The sequence below is a fragment of the Phallusia mammillata genome, chromosome 4 (genome assembly GCF_965637545.1).
Source record: "Phallusia mammillata chromosome 4, kaPhaMamm4.hap1.1, whole genome shotgun sequence".
Lineage (NCBI taxonomy): Eukaryota > Metazoa > Chordata > Ascidiacea > Phlebobranchia > Ascidiidae > Phallusia > Phallusia mammillata.
Genome location: NC_137255.1, coordinates 10,008,722 through 10,033,155, shown reverse-complemented (window position 1 = coordinate 10,033,155; position 24,434 = coordinate 10,008,722). Strand labels below are relative to the sequence as shown.

The 24,434-nt window shown below is 36.8% G+C and overlaps 4 protein-coding genes across 4 annotated transcripts; all 4 read right to left on the bottom strand.

The window, feature by feature from the left end:
* Positions 1 to 28: 28 nt before the first annotated feature.
* LOC145222787 (dnaJ homolog subfamily B member 13-like) lies at positions 29 to 1,110 on the bottom strand. The gene has a single exon (XM_080088995.1). It carries the CDS (start codon positions 1,043 to 1,045, stop codon positions 104 to 106), a length of 942 nt encoding a protein of 313 aa, XP_079945121.1. The 5' UTR covers positions 1,046 to 1,110; the 3' UTR covers positions 29 to 103.
* A 6,261-nt stretch (positions 1,111 to 7,371) lies between these two features.
* Positions 7,372 to 9,150, bottom strand: LOC145225187 (uncharacterized). The gene is made up of 3 exons (XM_080091867.1): positions 8,306 to 9,150; positions 7,820 to 8,046; positions 7,372 to 7,709 (listed from the first exon to the last, which is right to left on the bottom strand). Exons 1-3 carry the CDS (start codon positions 9,072 to 9,074, stop codon positions 7,551 to 7,553), a joined length of 1,155 nt encoding a protein of 384 aa, XP_079947993.1. The 5' UTR covers positions 9,075 to 9,150; the 3' UTR covers positions 7,372 to 7,550.
* A 9,170-nt stretch (positions 9,151 to 18,320) lies between these two features.
* LOC145224919 (type-1 angiotensin II receptor B-like) lies at positions 18,321 to 21,288 on the bottom strand. Its single transcript, XM_080091547.1, has 6 exons — positions 21,185 to 21,288; positions 20,864 to 20,939; positions 20,108 to 20,219; positions 19,793 to 19,901; positions 19,205 to 19,326; positions 18,321 to 18,928 (listed from the first exon to the last, which is right to left on the bottom strand). The coding sequence occupies exons 1-6, from the start codon at positions 21,246 to 21,248 to the stop codon at positions 18,851 to 18,853; spliced, it is 561 nt and encodes a 186-aa protein (XP_079947673.1). The 5' UTR covers positions 21,249 to 21,288; the 3' UTR covers positions 18,321 to 18,850.
* Positions 21,289 to 21,670: 382 nt separating this feature from the next.
* Positions 21,671 to 23,831, bottom strand: LOC145223442 (type-1 angiotensin II receptor B-like). The gene is made up of 3 exons (XM_080089867.1): positions 23,655 to 23,831; positions 23,230 to 23,339; positions 21,671 to 21,827 (listed from the first exon to the last, which is right to left on the bottom strand). The coding sequence occupies exons 1-3, from the start codon at positions 23,811 to 23,813 to the stop codon at positions 21,671 to 21,673; spliced, it is 426 nt and encodes a 141-aa protein (XP_079945993.1). The 5' UTR covers positions 23,814 to 23,831.
* Between the last annotated feature and the right edge of the window lie 603 nt (positions 23,832 to 24,434).

Here is a 24,434-nt window from a genome sequence, read left to right as displayed (position 1 = left end):
TTATTCAGAGGACAAAATAAACTTTAGACAAAGTATACATATCTTATACTAGTTTTCCAAAGAACAAGTATACAAGAAAATATGAAAACAAAAGAAAACCCACTCAAACAAGCAATGCCTGTCGAATCAGCTGCTTCTTTTCAGATGTTAGCCTCTCTGGAAACTGAATGTCAAATTCCAAGGTTAAGTCACCTTTTTCAGTTGGCGATTTTGACAGTGGCATGCCCTCCCCTGGAATAACCTTGGTGTATTTGGGGTGAACAATGTCATTGATTGGAATATTCAAGAGCCTGCCATCAAGTGTTGGTACCTCAATACTGCAGCCAATCAGTGCTTTGCCCAGTGGGATTTTTGCCACAAACACCAAGTTGTTGGCTTCACGTCGAAACAGGGGGTGTTGCTTGTCACGAACAATGAAAACAATATCTGCTGGAATATTATTGGGACCCTGGTCACCTTCCTGAGGAAAAGTAACCTTGGTGCCAGACTTCCACCCAGGCTTTACCTGAATAGTAAGAATCTTGTCACGAATGCTAGAGGTGTGTCCATCCTCGTTCATGACCCTGCGGGAGATTTTCATTTTCTTGGTGCATCCATGAAAAAGTTCCTCCAGCGAAAGAAACAAATCTCGTTCAATTGCTGGATCTTGCTTCTGTCTTCCTTTGCCTTTAATGCCCCCGAAACCAAGCATGAATTCACCATCTTTGTCAAAGAAATCAGAAAAAGGGTTGGCTCCACCAAAGAACTCCCTAAACACCTTTTCAGGGTCACCATGGAAAGTGTAACCAGGGGTGAAACCACTTCCTTCATTTGAGGGCACTCCTCCCTTTAGACCTTCTTCTCCAAACTGATCATAAATTGCTCGCTTTTGTGGGTCACTTAACACTTCATATGCTTCTGCAATTTGTTTAAATTTTTCCTGGGAACCTGGGTCCTTGTTTTTGTCTGGATGATATTTTAAAGCCAGTTTTCTGTAAGATTTTTTTATATCAGCATCGGTGGCATTCCTTGTGAGAAGGAGAATTGCATAATAATCAACACCCATTTTTAATGCAATGCCTTACTTAAAACAAGACTAAAAAACAAAACTATTGGTAACATGACACACACTAAACTTTAACATAGGATATACAATAAAGAAAGTAAAATTAAATATATTAATCATGTATAAGTTCTCTGGCAATTGTGATTTTAGTGTGCCACTTTTCATGCACCTGTTTGATGATTAAGAAAAAAATAGTTTTTAGCATACTTTAACATGGACAACTCATGTTTAGCAAACATTAAGATTTCATTTTGCACTTACGGTTAATTATATCCAAAAACAAGCCTGGTTTATACAAAACTATTGTCATAGTGTGTTTCAAACCATGTTCAGTGCAAAACTAAATTTTAGGATTTGCATTTCAAAATCTACGGCTATTTTCAGCAATTAGCCTCAGATATCAAATAGCATTTTTCATTTTACTGGTTGAATATGTTACATGCAAAATGTTAGTAAATCTTTTCCTATTAATGAAATCTCCTTTCATGTAAAATTCAGCGTAAAAACACTACATCGACTGATTTAGTGGTTTTCATGCTGAATTTTCTTGATGCAAATTGTTAGAAATGAAAACAGAATTATCAAAACAACCCAAAAACTACAGGTTTGCTCTGTTTAGTAAGCACCACGCACATATGCTTCAAATTTAAAGCAATTGTACCTACAATGTAGTTAATGTGCTGTTTACTACATTTTATGTAGTTTCAGACTTTTCTGCACTTTTTTCGAAAATACTGAACGTTTTCGAAGCAAATATTCTCACGCTATTGTATAGCAAAACGTGTTATGACAATGTTTTCATTACTATTCTAACAGACGGACGATAAAATGCTACATTACTTGTAAATTTTAATATTCTTAACTGTTTGAAACCAGCGTTATTTCCAATTCATTGAACTCCGTTTCTTAGCAACTGCTCCAAGCATGATAACACGCTCTAGTAATTTCTAAATCCGCCCCACGGGCGTAATTATTTTGTCACCAATCACGTCAGGTACCGGTATTCTGGTTTACCGTACATAATACAGGTTGTCGAAAGATATACCATACAAGGTTTAAAAGTTTACAAAACTGTTAGCATAAAAGCTGAAAAATTCTTTGAATACAGTTCTTATCTTTATCCCAAGAAAGAAAATCCTTTGTTTATAGATATCACAAAACTGACATTTTACGCCAAAACCAACCAATAGCTTTAAGGTAACTCTTAGGACGTACGAATTCAGTGTTTTGAGTTGAGTTTTTGAAATCCTGCTTCAAGATGTAAGGGAATAATGCATCTTTTCGTTAAAAATGTTGCTTATGGAAATCGTTTGGAAGCCCAAAACAGAAAATGTCGCTTTAAGGGTACAATTCAGCAAAAGATTACGTCGACTTTCATATGGCACCAGCTACGAAAAACAAAAATGAGATGTCTAGATGGAAGCAACACTTGTGTGGTGAAATTAGCTCAGACCACGTGCAGGAAGGTGGTTACATCGATTTTGAGTGGGAACATACACAAGGAAGTGGTAGTTTTGTTGTTCTTTGGTTGAGAAACTTTTAGATATGGCCCTCAAGCACAGTTTCGGCAATAGGCGGACTAAATTGAAAACAAGTAGGCTAACTATAAAAACTAGGAACTTGTTTCTGTGTATCTCCCTATGGATAAAAATGCGTGCATGTAGTTGGCGGATGAGTCTATATGTGTTTTATTGAAACCTGGATTGTGACAGTCAGTTACTTACGGATAGTTTTGCGCTGTTAGTCTTTCATTATAAAGCAACTGTTTCAAAATATGCCTAAATAGAATAGTATCGTAGCTGGGTTGCGCATAACTTACTTCACTTACTACCAGGTTAGGTTTAATAGTTCTTGTTTACCACCAGAACTATACACAGCACGTTTATTAATTGCGACCGGTCAAATAGTTTAATTTCACGCAGATAACCAATCGCGTGCCTGTATACGTGTTCAAAATGAGATCAACACCAGAGTGTGCATCCGAGCAACATGAATTAAGTTATGCTTGATGCAGTTTAGCCAACTCCGGGTTTTTTAAATTGGCTACACAGTCTGAAAGTTTTCCAAGCCTTAAACACTCTTCATTTGAAAATCGAAATCACCACGCCCTCGTTGCTCGGAACACAAACTCATCATAGCAGTTTCTAACTTTTGATACAGATCGCTTATTCACAAACCTTTTATTTTTTGTATAACGTTCGATTCGCCACTTCCTTGAGCATTTGCGAAAAATGTTTCTTATAATATTGAAACTAAATTTTAGCAAAACAAAGGTTTGATTTTACTATTCAAGGTAATGTACCTTTTCAAAACGTATTGTCAGAATAAAATGCAGAGCACGTAATAAGCACAAGCAAAACTGCTAATGAGTTTTTATTTTGATGTGATCCGAACTGATTAAACATTTATGACACGTTTTTCCTTTTTTGCACCTAATTTTTATAGTGCCCCGTTAACTTTTCTGCCCTTGCTAAAAACAAAGCACCAACTTTCGTAACACTGTGGCATAAATTTGTTCTGTGCGGTATATTGTAACATTTTTATAATCGTGGTTGATGTAAATACTGAGGATAACTACACAAAAAGCCTTTCGTTTATTTTTTTTAATTACTGGTACTTTTTGTGACTTGAATCAAAAATTATTTCCATAAATTTGCACTGTTTTTTATGCAACGTCTTTTTGCACTTATGTTTTTTCTTAATTTTGATCGAAGTCAGTGCGCATTGCAAAATAGCAATAAGTTCAAAATAACTTAAAGATGAAACTTTGGTATTTGAGTCAGGCTTTTGTTGCACAAAGAGTTTTTTTTTTATCCGGCCCTGTTACCACCGCTTAGTATAGGTGTTAGCAAAACAACGCATGCAACGAAAATACTATTTATAGATAAAGGCAGGGTCCAGGCTTCCATTAGTTTTGAAAGAATGTAGGTTGTTTACAGCATCATTATAGGCAAGAATGGTGCTCTTCATCATCCAATAATAGAACTAGGTCAGCGGTTCTCAAACTGGGGTCCGCCACGCGATTTCAGGAGGACCGCGAGGAGGTTAAAGTATTTCTATAATTATGTGTAATATCAGATCTTGCGAATGTATAAGAAAAAAATAGATAGACAAACGAGTTTTCGATGATAAAAAGTGGTTCTTTACTTCATTTTCAAGTAACGAACAGAGGCGATTGTTCGCGCAGTATGTATATATTGTTTCAGTCTTGTTTGGGACATAATAAAATGCCTTTGAAACATTCCCACGCAAAGTGATCTTACGAAACTAAACTAAATTCATCCTGTATGTTTTTGTGGAAATGCTTTTAAACGTAATAAATTAACTTTTAGTTTGGTAACTGGACAGTTTTATTCTGCCAAGGTATTTTAAATTTCATGAATATATTTACCTATAGGACCGCGAGTGCTCGAAAAAAATGCGAAGGGACCGTTATGACAAAAAATTAAAAAAGTTTGAGAACCGCTGAAATAGGTTGTAAAACAGCTTGGGAGAGCTAATTATAGTTCGTGCAGTATGGCAGGTGCATATTTAGGCCCTTTAGTAATATCCGTTGAAGCAAGAGCCTTTCTAACGGGTTAATTTAGATTGTATTTAACTCGATATGCCGTGCAGTAGCGCGTTTCTCATTTGATTTACTGACAAACAAAACACTTGTATTTTTTGTCGAATTGATGACTGCAAACAACAAATTATGTTTATTTACAAAACGTGTATAAACGCAAGATATAGCAATTTTTTAACGTTTCACTGTAACGATTTTAACTTTTGCATGTTTTAGTGCCAGTTTCTCTATGTCATATTCTTTTCTTTACTTGCTTTTTAAGATTTATTACATTGATATGTAACAAAATTGTTTGTACTCAATATTGAAGACATTGAAATGTATTTTTTGAAAACCGATTTTGGCAAAAAAGTTGTAAATTTGCATAACAGTCGCAATTTAGCGATTTGAAAAATGTTAGAGAAAATATGTTTTGACCAGAAATATTTCTTACAATCAGCAAATAAAATCGATATTTTGCTTTTCACTTAGTTTCTGAGGTTCATTTAAATATCCGAATCAGCTGCTCAGACAGCCTACTTTAATTATTTTTTGGCAATCATGCCGTTTCTGATTATGTGAGCTCCTTACATCAATTGTTCAATTAAAATGTTTCTTCAGGGCTAAATTCGTCCACAGATTGGAATTACACACCAAGGTGATGAATGCTATGTTTAGCTATCGATCGCGTTTTTTATGGAAACACATCGACAAAAATACCTTAGTCTTTTATTTTAAGAATCGAAAAACCAGCTGCAAATGCTTCCTGAGACTCGCGGTGTGGGGTAATTGGTCAACAAAACTCATTGCCACATGTCCCCTTGATTGCTTTTGTTTCCTTTTTTTCACTTGCTTTTTTAGGTGATAACTTTTCCTTTTCAAAACAGTATGATCGATTTTTAGAATAAAAAAATTCAAATTTTTAAAAACTGTATGTAGAAAAAAATTAAAATGATCCAGCAGTTTAAATTTCATAGTAGATAAGCCATAATACGCCAGAATGCGTTAGAGACCGGCTTGATTCGGTATTACGCCTTCAATGGGCCTGGCGTACTATGATTTATATTTTTTTATACTTTTCGAGATTTATAACTTTTCAAGTGTGCCGTGATCACTGGTCTGCATGAAAGCTTCAGGGCTGATCCCCCGTATGTATGTTCCCCTTAGTTCATAGTTAATACACTTAACGCATTTAAAATCCAAATATAAATTGTTATTTTCGGTTGCACGTTTTTTTTCTCCTTATAAGTTATAATAATTTGAAATAAACTCCCTCAGTACAGATTTTAACCTAATTGCTTGTTAGTCGGCCATTGATTCAACATTCGACGTTATGAAGAATACACAAAAGGCAAACAACTACAGTCGAAGTTAAACTAAATGTGTTTTTTTCTTGCACTTGCACAAGTGTGATGAGATTAAATAATTGTTACAAGCGTTTTCGAAAATCCTATAACATGAATTAAACGAACCTAATTGTTGATCCTGAGCAAAAAAAGGCAAAAAGCCAAAGAAGTTACCCCTGCAAAACATTTTTTTGTGAAACAAAACATTTGAAAAATTAGCTTTTAGCAAATGAGTAAACACTTTTGATCGTGTTTTATAGTGAGTGTTTTAGCTACTACCCCAGTGGTGAAATACCGAACCGACCGCCATTTTCTGGTTTGCAGTTGCCACGAAACTAAGCACGTTCGTCACCTGCCGGGCTGTGCAAGATGAGTTCAAACCAACGTAAAATCAATCATGCAATTGGCTGCACCCTGTTTACTGCACAAAACGTATAGTAATAGGCATTCTTGGGCAGGTGTTCAGAATACATTATTCTTCGCATCCAGCAATTATGTCAAAAAAATTGCTTGAGGACGATTTAATTGCACATGCACTTTCCGGTTTGTGGGATAAAAATTTGAGTTAAATATAGAAACGTTCTGGATTACGGCCTTGCAGAAAAAATGGCAATAAATGCACCGTTGTATTTCTACTTTAAATTTATCACGAAAACACATAAATCCGTTTACTGAGACAGTTGCCTATTTATTGTTTATTTTTTAATTTTAATAAGCGACTTTACATCGATGTTTCACCAAATCTAGAAACACGATTTACATATTTTTGGGGGGCATTACCAACCTCTAACGAGTCCACCTGTAAATGAACCTAATTATCTTGTTTGTACACTTAAAAAACAAACATCGCGTGAAGACCAGTAATTACACATAAACTGCGGTCATTAAAGGCTGATTAGCAGAAAAAAACAAATTATAGAACCTCCATTTTTGTTAATCGTTTAAAACTTGATGAAATAATATGGCATTTATGTGTTGCTTAACAAAAATATCTTTCTGTTTTACTAATAATCTAGTTTTAGTTTTGATATTGCTATGTCAAATAGGAACGATTCGCGTAAATTCCTAAACGCAAAAAGACGCAAAAAAAACTTTTTCTAGGGGACAGGCTTATATTAACTGCAGGCGCAACCAGGGACAACCGTAGCACGTGGTTTTTGACTTATATCGACAAGTGCAAATTCTTTGATGCCGTTTTGTAACCAAATCATATTTCTTACAGAGACGATTCAGATTTTTTTTAATCCTCACGAAAATCAAGAGGATTTCAATGCAATGTTGTGTCATGCACCTGTTTGTATGTCATTGGAAACTTATACCAATAATAACAATTGTTTTCTTTGGTCTGAAAATCTGGTGGTTTACGTTTGAACATAAATAAATGCAATTGATGAAAACTCTTAACCTTTTCATTGCTTTCTGTGTATAACAAATAATTTCGACTGAACTTAGTGTATTAAACAAGGGCAGTGGTTTGCGCAACAACAAAGAACAAAATAGGACCGAAACAAGTAAAGAAATAAATAAACTCTCCATTTCTCTGGTGCCTCGAACCAGATCGTGACGCCATTTATGGATATGGAACTTGCTGGAGCAAGGTTCGGTTATTTCCAACTCATCGGTAAGTAGCAGTAACCGCTTGCTCTTGCAGAAGCTGGAAATGTGACTTCTTGTCTGGTTGAGAAGAAGCGACTTCAGGGGATGAACATTCACCACCGGATTGATTCTTCTGCTTTCGCCATTTGATGCGACGATTTTGGAACCAAACTTTGACCTAAAAAAATAAAAATAAATTGAATATAATATGCCGCAACTTTTATTTTTTGTACCCTTTATTGTTACATTTTGAAAATCTGGTTAATGGTAGTTAAGATTTTCGCATACCTGAGCTTCGTTGAGGCCTAGACGGCGTGCCAAGAAGTATCGCTCAGATCCAACCATGTAGTGTTGCTTTTCGAACTCGCTTTCCAAGCTCTGAAGCTGCTCGGCAGTAAAAACTGTCCTGTTGCGTTTGTTTTTGACTTCGCCACTTGTGTCCGACGAAACGTTGCACCCGTTTTCTGGAGTTTGAAGGCTGGTTGGAGGTGAAATGTGGCCAGTAATATGGTGCCCTGTTAACAAAAACAAAAAACTGGTTAGTTGTTGGTTAATAATGAATAAGTCTCTTGTAAAAAACAACCAAACCACACTGTAAAAAAAGTGTTTACAGTGTCTTCAATTTCAACAACGTACATCAGTTTTTTTTATTAAACTACTGGTTGCAATAAAAGTAAAATGACTAAAACTAAATCAGCTATATTTATTTCTAAAAGATTTGACACGCTTAGAATCCTAGAATATTTTTTAGCTTACACAAAAACTTTTGCTTACCGTGAGTCGACATTGGAGTCAGATAGTTCATTGCCGCTGCATTTGGAATAAGCACAGGTGACACGCGAGTTGAAGGTGTGACTGGAAACCATGCGTTGCCAATTGGCGTTATAGGGGGTGTAGGTAAACTATGGGCGAATTTACCAGGCATCACACCATTCGGTGATTGGTAAGCGAGTGTTGCCATTTTATGAAAGTATTGCTGAAGATAGGCTTGCATTGCCCCATTCGGTTGTACTGCGGTCGAAGCTGGATTACTGTGTGAGAAATCATAGCCACGTGACACTGGGTTTGCTGAAGAAACACGAGGAACTTTGGCTGGTCGTTCAGTTGCAATTTCCGAAACTCGCTTCAGTTTGTAATCCACATCTTTTGGTTTGTCGTCGGCCAAAATGGCATCGATTGTGAAAAGAGACCGTTTCTTCGCTTTTCTTCGCTTATCCATACTCTCTTGATTCATTGGACTTGATTTTGACTTGGTGCAGGAGTCGGAGGAAGATAGACTTGGTGATGCAGATCCAGAGGACCAAGATGTCGATAGAGGACGCACAAAACTATCGCTTTCACTGGACAGTACAGAAACCGAGGGACTGCAATCGCTCACTTCATCCGAACTTGAACTTTTGTTCCTTTGATTTACAAGAAATTGCGGTGAAGGAGCGCTTCTTTGCTTCATAAAAGGCACAAACGGCAGCATTTCTTCCTCGCCGCTCAATGGGCTTCTGGTCATTATTCCGCGATGTTTGCTATCAAAAACAGCTGACGCCATATTTATATTTCTGTAATTCTGTTCGATTCAGTAGAAAGAGAATGGTTGCTGTTCGTGCTTGCCGACCAATAAATAGAGAGAAGCGAAGACGAGGACTGGACGCACTGCCTTTTTTCCTATCGACCTTATCACCCTGTTGGTCTTTTTCTCTGCAGCACGGGTAATTATCGTGATCGGTGCGGCATTGCAATGGCCCTCGTATTATCATTACTGCTGCAGCGCACGCGCATTGCTCCTTGAAGTTTATCATTGTTCGCGAGCACTGCACTGTGTCCCTTATCACGGACCCCTCGCACCGACCGACTGCGACAGCTCCCTAATTATTAATTAGCAACAACTATTGTTTTGCCATCATCGGAAAGTGAGATAAAGGTGCCAACGAGTTTGAGATAGCAATCGCGAAACTGTTGAATCTGTTATTGTTTTGCTTGGTCAATGGGTCGTCGGTAACTTTCAAGTCATCGTCAGGTCATTTGTTTCGATTGCTGTCGATTTGACACGTTAGCGCGGGGTCGTTAAACGACTGTAACGATTTTATTTTATGGCCCACAATTCGTGCACCTTGTTTGTTATGACGCGATTGTCTTTATTGGCGATGATTGAATGGCCTGTAACAAGTACCAGGTATTGATTAAACAAAATGCGAAAATTAACAAACTGCGCACTGAAACAATTGTAGAATAGTAAATATTTCTTGTTTGACTATTACCTGTGTTTTTTCGACAATTAGCCAAACAAAAAAATAAAATTTTGTTTCAAGTGTAGAATCACAGTTATACTGTTTTTCTCTTTTTTGATAGAACTCCATACCAACAACTAAAACAATCTATTTTTCTTAATATTTATTTCACAACCAATACACAAACTTCATTTAAAATAAATTTTGATTTATATTTTTAACAAAAAATTTAAGGCTTTTTGTAGTTACTGCACTTTCGTTGCAAAAAGGTCGTCAAAGATCACATAATTAGATAATTAGTTGTGTTTTGTTTTTGTTGGTGACAGATTACAGGAGTATGTCAAAACAAACCTATTGCTTGTTTAGTCATTAAAATACACAAAAACGCTTCAGAAAAACGTCGACTGCATCAGTGTAATCTCATGAATGACAATAAGTCGTCTGTAATCCCTCGTTTGATAAACACTTGAAAATAATCCTTGTGCTATAAATATCCAGCCACTGAATATCTTTTAATGTTTTGCAAAAAATGAACAAAATTTAGTTGTAAGCATCTGCTGAGTTTTCAGACATAACACGTACCAGGTCATTAAATGGTATCTTAGTTATTATGAAATACGAAACGTATTCATTCATATCAAGCGATATCACAGACTTTGGTGACGTTCAACGTTTTGCGAGCAATGTGAAATGAGTTAAATGCTAGTAGTTTTTGGCAAGAGAATTAATAAAAAACGGATAAACTACATTGGTCCCAAAATTTTCATAAAACTTTTGTTTATGATAACAAAGAAAGCTAAAAACCTTTCACAAGGGTGTCTATAATAGCGGTATGCTTACGACTGTGCAAATGAAGAATTTGAAAGTAATGTTGTATCCCAAATAGACACATATCGTACGGAGATTGATGTTTATCAAGTATCTGTCGTCACGTGATGACAACCCTTACAAATATTTCTGTTTTTACAAATTATGTGTTGATTGTATTGGAATTTGTCCACGTCTGTCGTGTGTATATGTAACGCTCTCTAAAATTCATTTTCAGGATATACCACGCTGCTTATTAGCCAAATAAAGGGAGTGTGCCGGGAATAACCTATAATTTGGTACTGAACTTCAACCTGTACTGTTTCTTCACCCTTCGGGATAAATCTAATGAAGAATACCTAGTGTTTTTTTTTAATTCTGTGGTATTTATTTGATGTATTGATTGTGTAGCGGTCATGTTTTTCAATACCAAGGTTATTTGGCATAGTGGTTTGGCCAAGCAACAATATAAAATTGTTTGAAAATACTGCAAACCTAGCTAACAAGTTTGTTTGGTTTCTCACCATTGTCATGTGTTCGTGTGCAATAAAATGAAATGGACATTGCAACTGCCATAGAAATACATTTTGCGACTCGACGCCTTTAGGACCAGCACTCGATTAGCAATTCCTAAAGTACGCGAGGTCTTCCCTCCAAGATTGTTACACGATTTAGCTACTATACCTTTTTTAAATAAACTTGACTTTGTAAAATGTTACCACCACTGCACATTGTAGTATTAAAAGTAACATATCTTGGTATTAATATGGTGAGTGACAACCGATGTAATAGCGAAATGATCTTGTGGTATTGATATTTGTTCGACAACACAAGTTGTTTGTAAGGGTGGCGGTTTTGCCTTAAGGTAGCTGTTCTCTATTTGTGTGTTTGTCTACTTGCACCCAACGGCAAACATGGAATGGTTATTCGCAACTGGATGTTAAAGCCGTTATCCCGTGGGAAAATTGTAATGATTCAAATTAACATTATCTTAGTAAACAGAAACACCAAAGTATTGTTTTTATCATCGAAGCATTGAGTTTCAAAATACTTTCTAAATTGTTGTTTACGTAAATGAGTTTTTTATTCCTATTAGTCTATTTAGAGAAGACCGGCTTGGTGTGTGTTTTTTGTAATGGTTGTTGTGAACGTTTCTATAGAGTCACATTGAAAGAACCCGACTGGGTGATTGCAAAGAAACTGTGTCGATAACTTAAAATACAACTAATAGCCTATATTCAAGTTACAATGAAATTCAATCAATTTTATATAGTGTCCATAATTTTTTTTAAATTAAACAAGAGATGATTACCATTATGCACCATTAACTACCTTTGATATTTCGATAGCAGGTAATCCAATTGAAGCTGTCGCACTCCTCGCCTTTAATCAAATTTTCAAGTGTTTGTTTTGTTTTATGACGATTGCGCAATCCCGTAACGTTTGAAGTCACGAGGTCAGTGATTGTTAGACAAACTTGATCAAAGATGAAAATCAAGTAATCTTTCTCACCGATCAAACTTACGACACCGCAAAAGCATCTTTATACAAATTGATTTTTATTTTCTGTTTAGAAAATGCAAAAAAAATTGCGAACAAAATTAAAACACATTTCATTTCGATTTTCTACTATTTATAACTAATTCTTCGCAAGATAACTTACAAATTTTGTTTTGTAATTTTGTAGATTTGAAATTTATTTTGATCATTTGGGCATTTTTGACAGCAAAACAAGTTATAAGCAGTAATGAAACTATGCAGCACAGTTTTACAGTTTTATTCTTTCCTATTTAAAACAGTTTTAGTCAATTGTCGACTTGATTTAAACATGCATCATAGCCCTACACCCAAATTATGGTCCTTTTGTGAAAATCCAGTACGAAATGATTTTAGGCTACATTATGAGCTGTAGCTTTTAACATTTGTTTTTACGTTACCAATGTAAAATTCATCTACGATTTTTTAAACACTAAAAAAATACTTGCACAACTGAATCGACCAGAAGTGCCACGGCTGGTGGTAAATAAATCCTGAAGCACAAAAACAGTGCGGTTAAAATCAATAATTTTGACGGTTGATAAATTCTGGTAAAGCTGCGGTAATGCATCGCACAATGAGTGGGGATTTGTAAATTGGAGAGCTCATTATGGTAAAATATTTCCATTTAGTAAATCGCTGCGTTATTTAAAATATACATTGAAATGTTTATCACGTTAATCAAACTATAATGATCATTTCGATTGGTTGTTATTAATAATATTAAAAGTTGAATTTTAATCATTAATTACAAGTAAATATAGATTGGACCGTTCAGTAAGAGGTTCAAGTAGATATCAAAAAATCGTAATAGAGCGGCCAAGTTGTAAAACAAAATGTTTAGCAACAATTCAATTGGCAGGCTTAAAATGCAGCGTGCTGAGATAATATCCGGACCGTTATGCCGACAATAGTATAGTATACGGCATGACCAAACAGTAATGAATTTCAAACAAGATTTCTAAAATCGGATAGAACCCATAACCGCATACTTGGATCGCTGCCAAATTGGCATCGGGCCAGCGGAGAGCTACAGATGAGCCACTGAGGATATTGCAACTATGTCTAATCGGCGTGCAAATAACAGGGCATTAAGGCGCGCCGATGTGTAATCCACAGACGTCCCTCTGATTTTTCGACTACTTGGTGTTTGCTTTGTTCATTGGTAAGCCGATAAGGGCGGCTTCGAAATCCGGGAAGTGCAGAAGCATTGACCTTATTAAACCTATGTCGAGATTAAAGACCGCAGCCGAGACAAATAGACATCACAAAGGGTATTAATTGGAAGTCAATCATCTTAAAAAAGCCGCTAGGGAATAGAGAGGCTTGTAAATGCAGTAAGAGGTGCTTGTATTGAAAACTTTTCTAAATCGCTTGCCTATATCAGTACAATTTTAGCTCCATTGGGCGGTTAGTGCACATTAGATCAGTGTGTCTTAAACTTTAACTATATCTTTACTTTACCCGCCACTGTAACAGCAAAAAAGCTGAACGACGGTTTGGGTCCTTACCCGCCACTAGTTTATCAACTTGGGTTTTAAAAGTTGTACTAATAAACCCCAAAAAGTTAAAAAATTTAAACACAGGTTTATTATTTGTATGCGTTTTTGTACGAACGATCTCTTTTTTGAATTTTTGAGTTTTTGTGTATAATTAAAATAAGCAATTTTGCCAAAACATTTTAGCACATTGCTTATGTTATAAACAACTGACGAGAAATTAACCTTGCCGCTGTATTTCGTTTTTCCGCTTCTGCAATGACTTTCCCTGCCCCCTCTTGCCCATTTATCAATTATTATCACTGAAATGACTTGACACTGTAAAAGAGACGTAGAAACTTGACCGAACGATTCAAGGCGCTTATCTTTCAAAATTCGTCGTTTTGATTTCATCACGTGGTTGTAAAATCTTGCAACAAAAAACTTTTGCCTGTGTAGAAAAATCACTTGCTAATTCAGACGAACCTATTTTAACACAGTGGTGCCACCTAATGGATACCGGTTTATAAGTAAAATCTAAAAATACAACAGCAAACTGTGGAGGTATTATTCTCGCGTCTTATAATTCCCTACACTTAAAAGTTTTCACACTTCTCAAAAAGTCTAGATAAGTGGAACGCGCTGCAACCCATATCAACGTTGGGGCACGCGAGGTGATTTTGATGGCATGCGAATCACCTTGTTAGTTCCTATTTAGTGTTTTTAATAAATTTTAAAGTATTACAGTGCTTGTTCGTTGTTGTTAGTTTGGTATGATCTAATAGTAAAAAAAGCAGAATACAACCACAAATTTGTCTGTTGTAATTGCTGTTGGAATAAACTGGCACAAGCCACTATTATAATGCACAAAATCTTTACATGACAAATAAATAGGCACGCGGGGTAAAAAAGGGACTCCTGGCATAAATAAAAGTTAAACTCGCGGAGCGAATAGATATGCATGATGTAACGCATTTCGACTTTTTACATCACACTATATTGTAAGTTTTCAAGCCTACGGGAATAAACACCTTGAATGTCGCATAATGTCAGCCCGTGATGGGTTTCTTCTCAGGGTGCACAGAATCAAAACGTTTGTTAGGCGGAACATAACTAACACAGTGCGTGTGTCTTTTGACTACCTATCGCCTCTAGGTGTCAGCACAACCCCATGTTTCTCACTAAATTACGTTGACGTTGACGTTTACGTTTTTTTTCTAACGTTATTTTCCGACTCCTGTCATAAGTCATTTATTGTGACGATTCGCATCATTTTTTATTGCCCTTTTACACCTGGCGCATGGTACATTGTTTCATATGCTAGAATTATTAGTCTTTTCTACAGTTGTCCATTTATACAAATGTGTTAGGCTAAATGATTTTAGTCACAGTTTGGATACTTTATTGTTTACACATGTTCTGGAAATAGCTCACAGAAAAAAACAAAAGGCAACCACAACAGACAACAAGTGCGGTTCCAAATTCACCGCTTAGCACATATTGACATATACCACTAGATGAGCAATTTATAATTACTGAACTGGGTCAACTTTTAATAACGAATATCAACTTCTTTGCGTGAGGTTAAGTAGCAGCGAAACCTATTTAATCAAACAAAATATATTTTACGGGGCCGCTCTGAGTCGTCGCAAACTGGCGCTCCTCTTTATCTTTGAGTCAATATTTCGTTTCTTGTTAACATCATCGAGCCACCTCATAATCAACTCAGTTTTTCGTGGGTCACAAAAGTTGATGTGATCAGGCATGGATGGAATAGGCTGAAAATCTGTGGCGTTGGTAGCATCAACCACATTTCTAGTGGAGTTATAAGCAGAAGATGAGGCGTTATCACCGATAGACTTGGTTGGCAATTTCACTCTTTCTTGTGCTGTTTTTGTGGTTGAAGCCTGGTTTGCATCCTGTGAAGTTGAGATGTAAACTCCAGCTCCCGCGCTGTTCAAACGCGATTGCAGATTTTCCAGGTTCTGCTTACCCGGCGCTTCGGGCCTTGGTGATTTCTCGAAACTACTGCCACGAACTGCCGCAGTAAACGCTGTGCTGGGGGCGACTGAACCCCGTAGTTTTGAACTAGCGGATGATTGGACTGTCAAGCTTCGCTTTGACCACGCTGGCGGCTTGGGGAAGGTCGGCATCACCACAGTTTGTCGTTTAGGTACGAGTTTGCTGACCCGTGCTAGCGCCTCAGTGCTTCTTGCCTGTCCTGCGGTCGAGGCTCGTCGTGTGGCTTGTGTACCGCGCCGCAGCACGTCGTTAGGTGGACTTATCGATACATAGTTGTTAATTACTCGAGACGCCATGTTTGCAATGCGCCGCTGTGGATTTGTTTGACTTAAATCGGGATCATGTGCAGCAGATGCGCTTACGGTCGCGTTGCTTTTCAATTCTGCTCCAGTTGGTCCACGTCGCTTAGTTACGATCACTTTCATGACAGGAGTCACAAACACTGGTTCATCATCTTCAGTGCTAAACCTGTTTGTCCCCGAGTTTGCGTCGCTGGACTTTTCCTTTGCCCCCTTGGAGCCCGCGGATGAAACCGAATGACTTTCAGTGTTATTGTTTTCAATTCGTCTTCGCAGCGACTCTAGCAAAGTCTCAGTGTAAGACGGTTCGTCAATCTGATTGGTGGTGACAGATGAACTGAACCTAACTTTCTTTTCAACCTTGGTTGGTGTCGCACTGGAGCTTGTAACGTCTTTCTGTGAACGACGGATTAACGCTGAAACAAGAGAATCAAGCGTTTCTTCATTAGTATCGGTCGGGGTTCGATTTATATGAACTCGGTCGTTCTGAGACAACGCTGCCTCTGTGTCGCTCTCCTTTTTGCTGGTTGTTTGTTCTTGACCTTGCTTTTGCGTTATTGTCTCAATTACCGCAAATGGGGGTTTATCGTGGGTAGTAGCAGTTCCCCCTTCAATTTTTTTACCTTCCACATCAATTGACGGAACATCCACTACACTTGCGCCGTCTCCACGTCCCCTGATCTCGTAGAAAGGAACATAGTTCACTGACGTTCGCTGTAAAATAGGGTGATGGTATGTCGCTGATTTTGCGCTTCCCAGAGTGGAAGTTTTTTTCTGCTCCGTGGCACCAGGGAACATGCCGTGTCCGTTTGCGGCAATTGAAGCATGGACCGCGGTCCATGTTGCGCTTGCGCCGACTCCGGTGGACGCCGATCCGGCCCGACTGTAAATTTGGCTCGCGGTTGATTCTGGTCCTTGATTTTCCTTTGCAAAGTACTTTGGATCTTGTCTGGGTGAAGCTTTAACAGCAACCGCAGAGTGGTTAGGGTAGGCAAAGGACCGAATGCCACGCCGGCGTTTGGCTGGCAAAGTGTGCTGGGCGAACTTAGATCTTTGAAACAGATTTGGAAGCTTATCTTGCGCGAGCTGCTGATACCGAGATTCGCCTAAAGCCTGCTGCTTGTACAAAGTCGCGATCAGTGACGTAGTGGGGTATGACGTCACTGGTTTGAAACGCGTGTACGTCACTTGACCGCTGGTTGGAGGTTTGTTGACACGCAGGTAGTTGTGCAAATCCTGTTCTGTCACCAGTGCACTGTTAATCCGCTCGGCCATTCCTGTAGAATTGTTAAGGTTGTCAATTAACTGGGAATTGTTGGCGGTCAAGTCTGGTCTCTCGTTGACAAGGTGTGCTGAATACGGTTTTGATATCTTGACGTCCACCACAGCCATACCAAGCAAGTTGTGTTTATCTTACTCTATCCTGCAAAGTAGTTAACTAGAAGATAATGCTTCAAATGTGCGATTAATTGCTAATCTGTTCCCCGGCTCCGGATAATGCGAGATTATACAAGCTGTGCTGATGCCGATAAAGTATCAAATTACGATAACCGTTTCTGTATCACAAAATTTACCTTCCCCGCCGGGAGTAATCTATTTTAGTAGATTTTAGTATTTTAGTATTTCGTTTATCGTTGTAAAATTTACTTGACAACCGAACGGCCAAAAGCATGATAGTATACGGTCTACGCCATGGCTTGGAAACTTGCATATACGAAGTCGAGCTTAACATAATTTCGAAATTCACCTCCTGCTAAGTTAAGATTGTGAACATTGTATAAAGCGACACTTACTTTAAGTACTACCTCATTCCCTCAGCTGGTTTAGAGCTGATTAAATATTATCATAACCCAATCGGAGTTTCATAAACAGTACCAGGCATCGTTTTCAACTAAGATTCCATTTTCAAGGGCATATTGTGGTTGCACTTGAAAAGTAATTTCCTTGCTCAATAATGTTTCAACTCGTTCTGAGCCACTCATGGCGTAATATGACAGCTAAAAAAGCGCTTTAGGTTTAAATCCTATTTCGTAAGTTGCCTGTTGTGGTGCCTTTTACCCTATCCTGGCAACATATTGTGCACTGGACGCTTTAAACGCGAAAAACAATAGACAGTGAAATTCAATAAGTTGTTATACTTTCGCCTGGGACATCGAAACCCAATGATGAACAAAGAAACCATGTCTGTGTGCCTTGTATTGGCTGCGTGTCCCAATTGTCCATACTGTTTACTTTTCATTGAGAAAGCTAATTGAAACACGCTACGCGAGTCTTTCGGCCCGTTGACAATGTTTTCGAGTAAGGTGGACATAATTTCGATTGTGGCCGAACACCAGCAGTCGGAAATAACACGTTATCCCCCTTTCGCTTTAAATTAGCTGATTTGTAAGAGGAGACTTTTGTTGCAACAAAAACCAACCACAGCTGTTTTTAGCACAACCTGTTTTCGGCCATTGGCCTATGTCGATAGCACCACACATTGGACAGAAAGTAATACTGCTGTACGACAAGTAAAAGAGTATTCAATACGATATGATTGTAAGTCATCATTCCGGTAGTACCAGTGATGTCAAACGTTATATTTTTTACTTTCAAACTATGTTTTAAAAATACCCAACCATTTCCCCACAAATGTAATCTGATATTTTGTCTGTCTGACATCCTACCGCCGAAAAGGCGGGCCCCTGACTTAAAACTACATCGTATTTTACCACACATGCCTTAATTAACTTAAAAAATGTCACAAAAATGTTGTGTCAAGATGTCAAAACGTCAGTTGAGATGCAAAAAAAAACCCGTAAAGAATGTAAACACAGGTTTTGGTATGCTTGGAAGGCAAAATGTTTTTACAGCGAACACTAAAGATTTTCGCATTGATTCCATTATTTGTGGTTTTCAATTTTTCCTTATTAAAATTTTCCCTGTAAATGTCGACCGAATTTAGTGTCACAAATCTCATTTATGTAGCAGTTTTCTTTGTTCTTTTTTTGCTGCTTTACGTCGTTTGAATGGCTTGCAAAGTAATTCTTGAACCTAAAAATGTACGATTGAAATTTAAATTACATGACTGATAAATTATAATTTAAACATCATTGAACAAATACAAATGAATAAAAATAAGTGTGTATTTTGGTATTTTTTTAGTTATTGGCTATTGTCAACGTTGTAAAATTTGTACACGGTCAAATGCGATTCATAATTGACTATGCAATACTGAATGCTTATAGCGAAAAACATATTTACTCGATTTAAACAGTTTTTTCTTTGAAGATTTTGACATCGATTACCATGTAAAACACCTTATCATACCTTCGCTTTCAATTCCCCTCGTGTATAGGCGTAAAGAAATGGATTAATACAACTGTGGCTCCAGGCAAGGCATGTGCTACATATGTGTATGTAGTAATGTACCATTGGCGGAAAAGGCGCAACTGTGTCAAAAACAAAAAATGTAAATTCTGCACTAAAATGGGGAACGGAACGCTTGTTTCTGTGGAGTTCACATCGTGTGTTTTAATTTAAAACACTTTTAAAACTTTAAAAATCCATCGTATTAAATAGCAAATACAAGTAAGTTATAAAATTCATTAATAATCAAGTTATTCCCAACAAACTTGAGCCTCGTAAGGTGTCTGCCCGTAGGCCAGAATATATAAGATTAAAATGATGTTCTATATATTATATTGCACGTCTGCGTTTTACCATTAAGCCCAATAACATAACATAGGAGTTAAAACCTACTTAAATGAAAGCTTTCGGAACACGCCCGAAAGTTTGATAGCCATTGTGCGCCTATTAGCGGTCAACCAATGCACACAAATTTCAAATGTGTCAAAAACGTTTTTTACAGCCGAAACACTACCTTAAGGAAACATTCTAAAAATGTCTTTCTTTTACCTTGAAATCCCAATCCCTTTGCCATGTAAAGAGCAGTGGATAACTCGTTTGGAAGCCAACACATCAAGAAGAGAACGACAATCGCGAAAAATAATTTGGTAAGACGAATCTACAAAGATTAAAACGAAAACCATCTTTTTGTGCAAAGTATGTTGTTGTTTAAATTTCCAAAATAAGGCCTAAGAAACTGTAACTTGGCTTGGATTTTGCAACGTAAACTTCTCCGCTTTTCAAGTGATAACATCAAACTTTAGAGTAGACACAAATTATTTCCACCACCAAATCAAACAACAATTGTTATAGCATTTGTCATACTTGTTTGTTTCGGATTGATCGTTTAGCCGACTGATTCCGCTTTAAATACAGGCCAATTGTGATGTAACTTCCGGTGATTATGATAACTGGCAGAAAAAATCCGACGATCAACCTAAAAGATATAAGTTCAGAAACGACCATTAGAATTTTTGATACTGTGAATTGTTTAGGGGTTGAACAATAAAGTAAGATGAGCATGTCTTACAAAGGGTGTTCCGTAATTTATCGTGGTAATCGGGTTATCGTTCGGGAACTGAACCAAACCCCGTGAACCCGTTTAAGCGGTTCAATTCAACCTAGCCTGAACCGCGATTACGCGTAAATTATATATTTTTTAAAACCCGAACCGGCGTTGAAATAATGGGTGGATATAAAATAACGGTAAATATTAAACAAAAGGGAACTTAATCCGGTTAAAAAGTGCAAACCGGTTCGGTCCTAATAATTTGCCCAATCCCGAACCCAAACATAGTAACGGAACGTGAACCAATATAACAAACTGTTCGACTCCCCGGTGCTTTAACAGATTCTTCATTAACAGAACTGTAATTAGATGCATTCCCATACCACATCACTGTCAGGGTCGGGAAATAGGTTTATTGCTATGTCATGCAATGTAATTACGATGTGATGAGATAACCACTGGTAAACCGTTAGAAACAGATATTTTTGAATTAGTTCCAACTTTGATTTTTTAATAATGTGAGTTTTTTGGATTTTGGGCATTTTATTTACGTTCTGGTTATTTGCTATCACCTGAGGGTGGTTTGGATGGCAAACCAGTGTCTGTATCCCACATTTTGATCAAACATCCATGTGCAATGTGTGTGACCTAAATACAAAAAAATATCTAATGTAAAAACAGCTAAATTATGAATAATAAATTAATTTGAACTTCGGTTGAAAAAACTGAAAGAAATTAAGCAACTATATACATGAGGCTTTAAGTCTGTCATAAAAAAATTACGCAAATAACCTTATACGGGCCATTAAATAATATGTTTGCAATCAATCATGTAAAATTACTTATAAAACAGTGAACAAAGTAAAAAAACATGCAAAAATTCACTCAAATACCTGTTTGAAAATTGACCACTTTGTCTCGGAAGAATATGGCTATCGAGCCGGACAGGAATGACATTGTCCAAATAACAATCACTGCTATTTGTCCTACGAAACGTGTTCTGAATTCAAAGAGTATTAATAGTATATGTTTGTTAAAAGTTTATGCATTAGTTCTACTAAGTTGGTGAGTAGGCTATAATTATAGCCTTAAGTAAAAGTACTTAAGTAAAAGTAGTACAAAATCGTCAAGTGCATGATTTGCTGTTATGAAATTAGCAAAACAAGTGTAATTCAGTTTTTACAAACTCTTCTTTACGTGTTCTTGTAACATATTTGCATGAGTTGCTTTCAACAATATATGGTTCAGTGCGCAGCTGATGTTCTTAGTTTTGAATTGTTGGTGCAGTGGTTTTTATCAATTTGATTGGTTTTGTAGAAGAATGTTTGTTCGTTGTATTGTATATTGTGCGAGGATTTCCACTTGTTCGAAACAACCAATTACCAATTGACTTGCCTGTGCTTTTTGCATTGTTTGTAAAACACGATTCCACACACTCGATCCAAAGACATGACGACCAGAGAGAAAACGCTTGCATAAGCTGAAGTGAGAGTCAGAAAACTGGCGATTTTGCAAACGATTGATCCAAATATCCAACTAAAACAAAAAAATAAAATACGTTCAAATGATGCAAAGCTATGAGCATAATTTTTTTATTGATTTATATTCTTTTGTAGATTAGCGAAAAAAAAACTGACAAACTAAAAACTTTTATTTGTGTTAATTTAATATTCGTGTAATTAAGCGCGTGCGCAAAATATTTTCTACTAAGTCTGGATACGTAGAATAGTCGGACATTTTTTCCAAAACTTTTAACTTCCTTTTGTTCAGTGTTTTTTAACCTTAAGTTTGCGTAATGACATACAAAAAGATTCCACACATACAAAATAGCACTTTTTCCTGTTTCTTTTGCTTATAGTTTCGATTAGGCCAGTGTTTCTCAAACTTATACGGATCGCGTACCACCTGACAACTTTTTCTATCGCGGCGTACCACCTATACCAGTGGTTCCTAACCATTTTGTAGTCACGGACCCCTTTCATAAATTCAAAGTCTGCGCCCCCAACGTAATTTCCAACAGGTCTTTTTATGTTTCTCGTTTCTTGCATTATACTTTATTATGCTTTTAAAGCATTTTCATTCACCTTCACAGTCCTTTAATTTCTAAGAAGTTTCTGTATTGTAGCGGCCAAACAAATTGATACATTTTCTGGTATATTTATTTAATTTTACACAACACCTGTCCTATAAAGTCTTTTGTCCACGTGTGTTATGATGTCACAATCGGAAAAACAATCACAAAAGTAACTGTTCAGTGTTCTTTGCCTAATTAAGGGGTGATCAAAAGTTTGCATTTGTATGTAGGATTGTAAAAACGGCTGGGAAACTTAAATGTATTTTTCTGTTGGTAAATGATACTAAACATATTTGCCCCCATGGAACCACTGAAACCATCTCGCGGATCCCGTTGGGGTTGGGAACCACTGACCTGGTTTTAATAGATAGCCTTAGAAATAGGCCTATTTTCTCGACCCGACTAGCATATTTAGCAATTTCAAGAGACTGTCCAAAACACAAGTATCACCCAAACCAGGGCTGATCAGTTGGGTCAGTTGAGGTGCAATTTTAAATTTGACTTAAATTAGGTATCACATAAATCTACTCGCGTACCACCTGAAAAGTTCCGGCGTACCACTAGTGGTACGCGTACCACAGTTTGAGAACCACTGGATTAGGCCACTGAATAATAAACAAATAGTTTTGACAAGGCAAAAAGAAATTTTACACCTAGAAGGTTAGAATGACTGTTTTAGTTTAACATTGATAGCTTAGATTTGTCCATTGCTTAACCGGTTTATCCCGATTGACTTCCGTGTTACTGTTTTCTCGCAGGAAAGCGCTTTTGGTAACGGCCTTTGATCTAAAAATTGACGCCAAATCAAACGGTCTATTTTTGACATATCAAACAGAAGCAAAACTTTAAACAAGGCTTGCTTACTTTCCGTGAAGCGCAAATTCAGTGGACCAGAAGGGTAGGATGGATAGAAACAGTAGATCCGCACGGGCAAGGTTTAAAACAAATAAATCTGATATGTTGCTTTTCTTTCTCTTTAAAACAAAAATGGGAATAGTTACAGAATAAAACAGAACTTTTTTTCGAATCAGATTTATTTGAAATTAAATTGAGGTTACATGCTTATTAACAAGAAATGAACTTATAGTTCATGCTTGTTGACTGATGTCAGGTTAACAGTGGGTAAAGAAAAATTAATATGTACCACCATGGATATGTCTTGGAACTTTTTTAAAATTCTGAAACCGCACATTGCCAGAAATGACTTAAAATACCATTAATAAGCGCGCCTTTTGAAAAATTGTAATAAATTTTTGAAAATTCGTACTGTCACCAAAAACGTTACTCACCAATTTAAGCATGACATATACAACAAGCGAGTTGCCAAAAAATCCCACGACGAATACAGTAAAGTAAATTGCTGGGAAGACTTGTGAATAAATTACAGAATCAAATATGGCATGAGTTTTGTTGCAAAAAACGTCGCTTGATTCATTTCCACAAGGCATAATTGTGTTGCACAAATAAACCCCTCGTATTTTATGTTTAACTTAACTGTAAAAACAGAAGATCCGTTTTTTGATTGATATTTACAAGTATTTAGTCTGAATATTGTAGCTTTGTGTTCAAAATTTAGTAAAACGTGCTACGAAGTCAATATACTACTTAAACCGGCAACTGCTGTAACAATCATGTTGAATTTAATATGTTCTGGTTGACCGAAAAACTCTTTTATCCGCATTTTAAACCAAACTTCTCATTTGTGAAATGGTAAATATACATTTGATCCTATACTATAGTGCCTTTTTCTGATCGAATCACTAATTCGAAAGTTGTTAAATTTAACACTGCGATTTCTTTAAAGTTTTTAAACCTAAAGATGCAAATTTACATACTTAACAGTTTGAAGTTTTTCAATTTTCAAAATTTTCAACAAAAATTAATAATATAAACCGCAGATTCTAAAGCTTTTCTGCTCACGAACCATACAGATGCTTTGCTCAGTGCATGAGTATTACACTTACATTCAAAAACTTCCCATCACCCCCAAATAAAATTACACAACAAAATGACACGACTGTTGACAAAGACTAAGTAAGCTTTATCTAAAAAATGAAAAAAGATACACA

Excerpts from the sequence above, each read along its gene's own strand:
- LOC145222787 (XM_080088995.1), bottom strand. The coding sequence starts at position 1,045 with ATGGGTGTTGATTATTATGCAATTCTCCTTCTCACAAGGAATGCCACC.
- LOC145225187 (XM_080091867.1), bottom strand. The coding sequence starts at position 9,074 with ATGGCGTCAGCTGTTTTTGATAGCAAACATCGCGGAATAATGACCAGA. Across the intron at positions 8,047-8,305 it reads GACTCCAATGTCGACTCACG|GGCACCATATTACTGGCCAC; the intron begins GTAAGCAAAAGT and ends TTTTGTTAACAG. Across the intron at positions 7,710-7,819 it reads TAGGCCTCAACGAAGCTCAG|GTCAAAGTTTGGTTCCAAAA; the intron begins GTATGCGAAAAT and ends TTATTTTTTTAG.
- LOC145224919 (XM_080091547.1), bottom strand. The coding sequence starts at position 21,248 with ATGTCATTCCTGTCCGGCTCGATAGCCATATTCTTCCGAGACAAAGTG. Across the intron at positions 20,940-21,184 it reads AGTGGTCAATTTTCAAACAG|GTCACACACATTGCACATGG; the intron begins GTATTTGAGTGA and ends TTTTGTATTTAG. Across the intron at positions 19,327-19,792 it reads AAAGGGATTGGGATTTCAAG|TTGCGCCTTTTCCGCCAATG; the intron begins GTAAAAGAAAGA and ends TTTTTGACACAG.
- LOC145223442 (XM_080089867.1), bottom strand. The coding sequence starts at position 23,813 with ATGCCTTGTGGAAATGAATCAAGCGACGTTTTTTGCAACAAAACTCAT. Across the intron at positions 23,340-23,654 it reads TATATGTCATGCTTAAATTG|AGAAAGAAAAGCAACATATC; the intron begins GTGAGTAACGTT and ends TTTGTTTTAAAG. Across the intron at positions 21,828-23,229 it reads GAATTTGCGCTTCACGGAAA|TTGGATATTTGGATCAATCG; the intron begins GTAAGCAAGCCT and ends TTTTTGTTTTAG.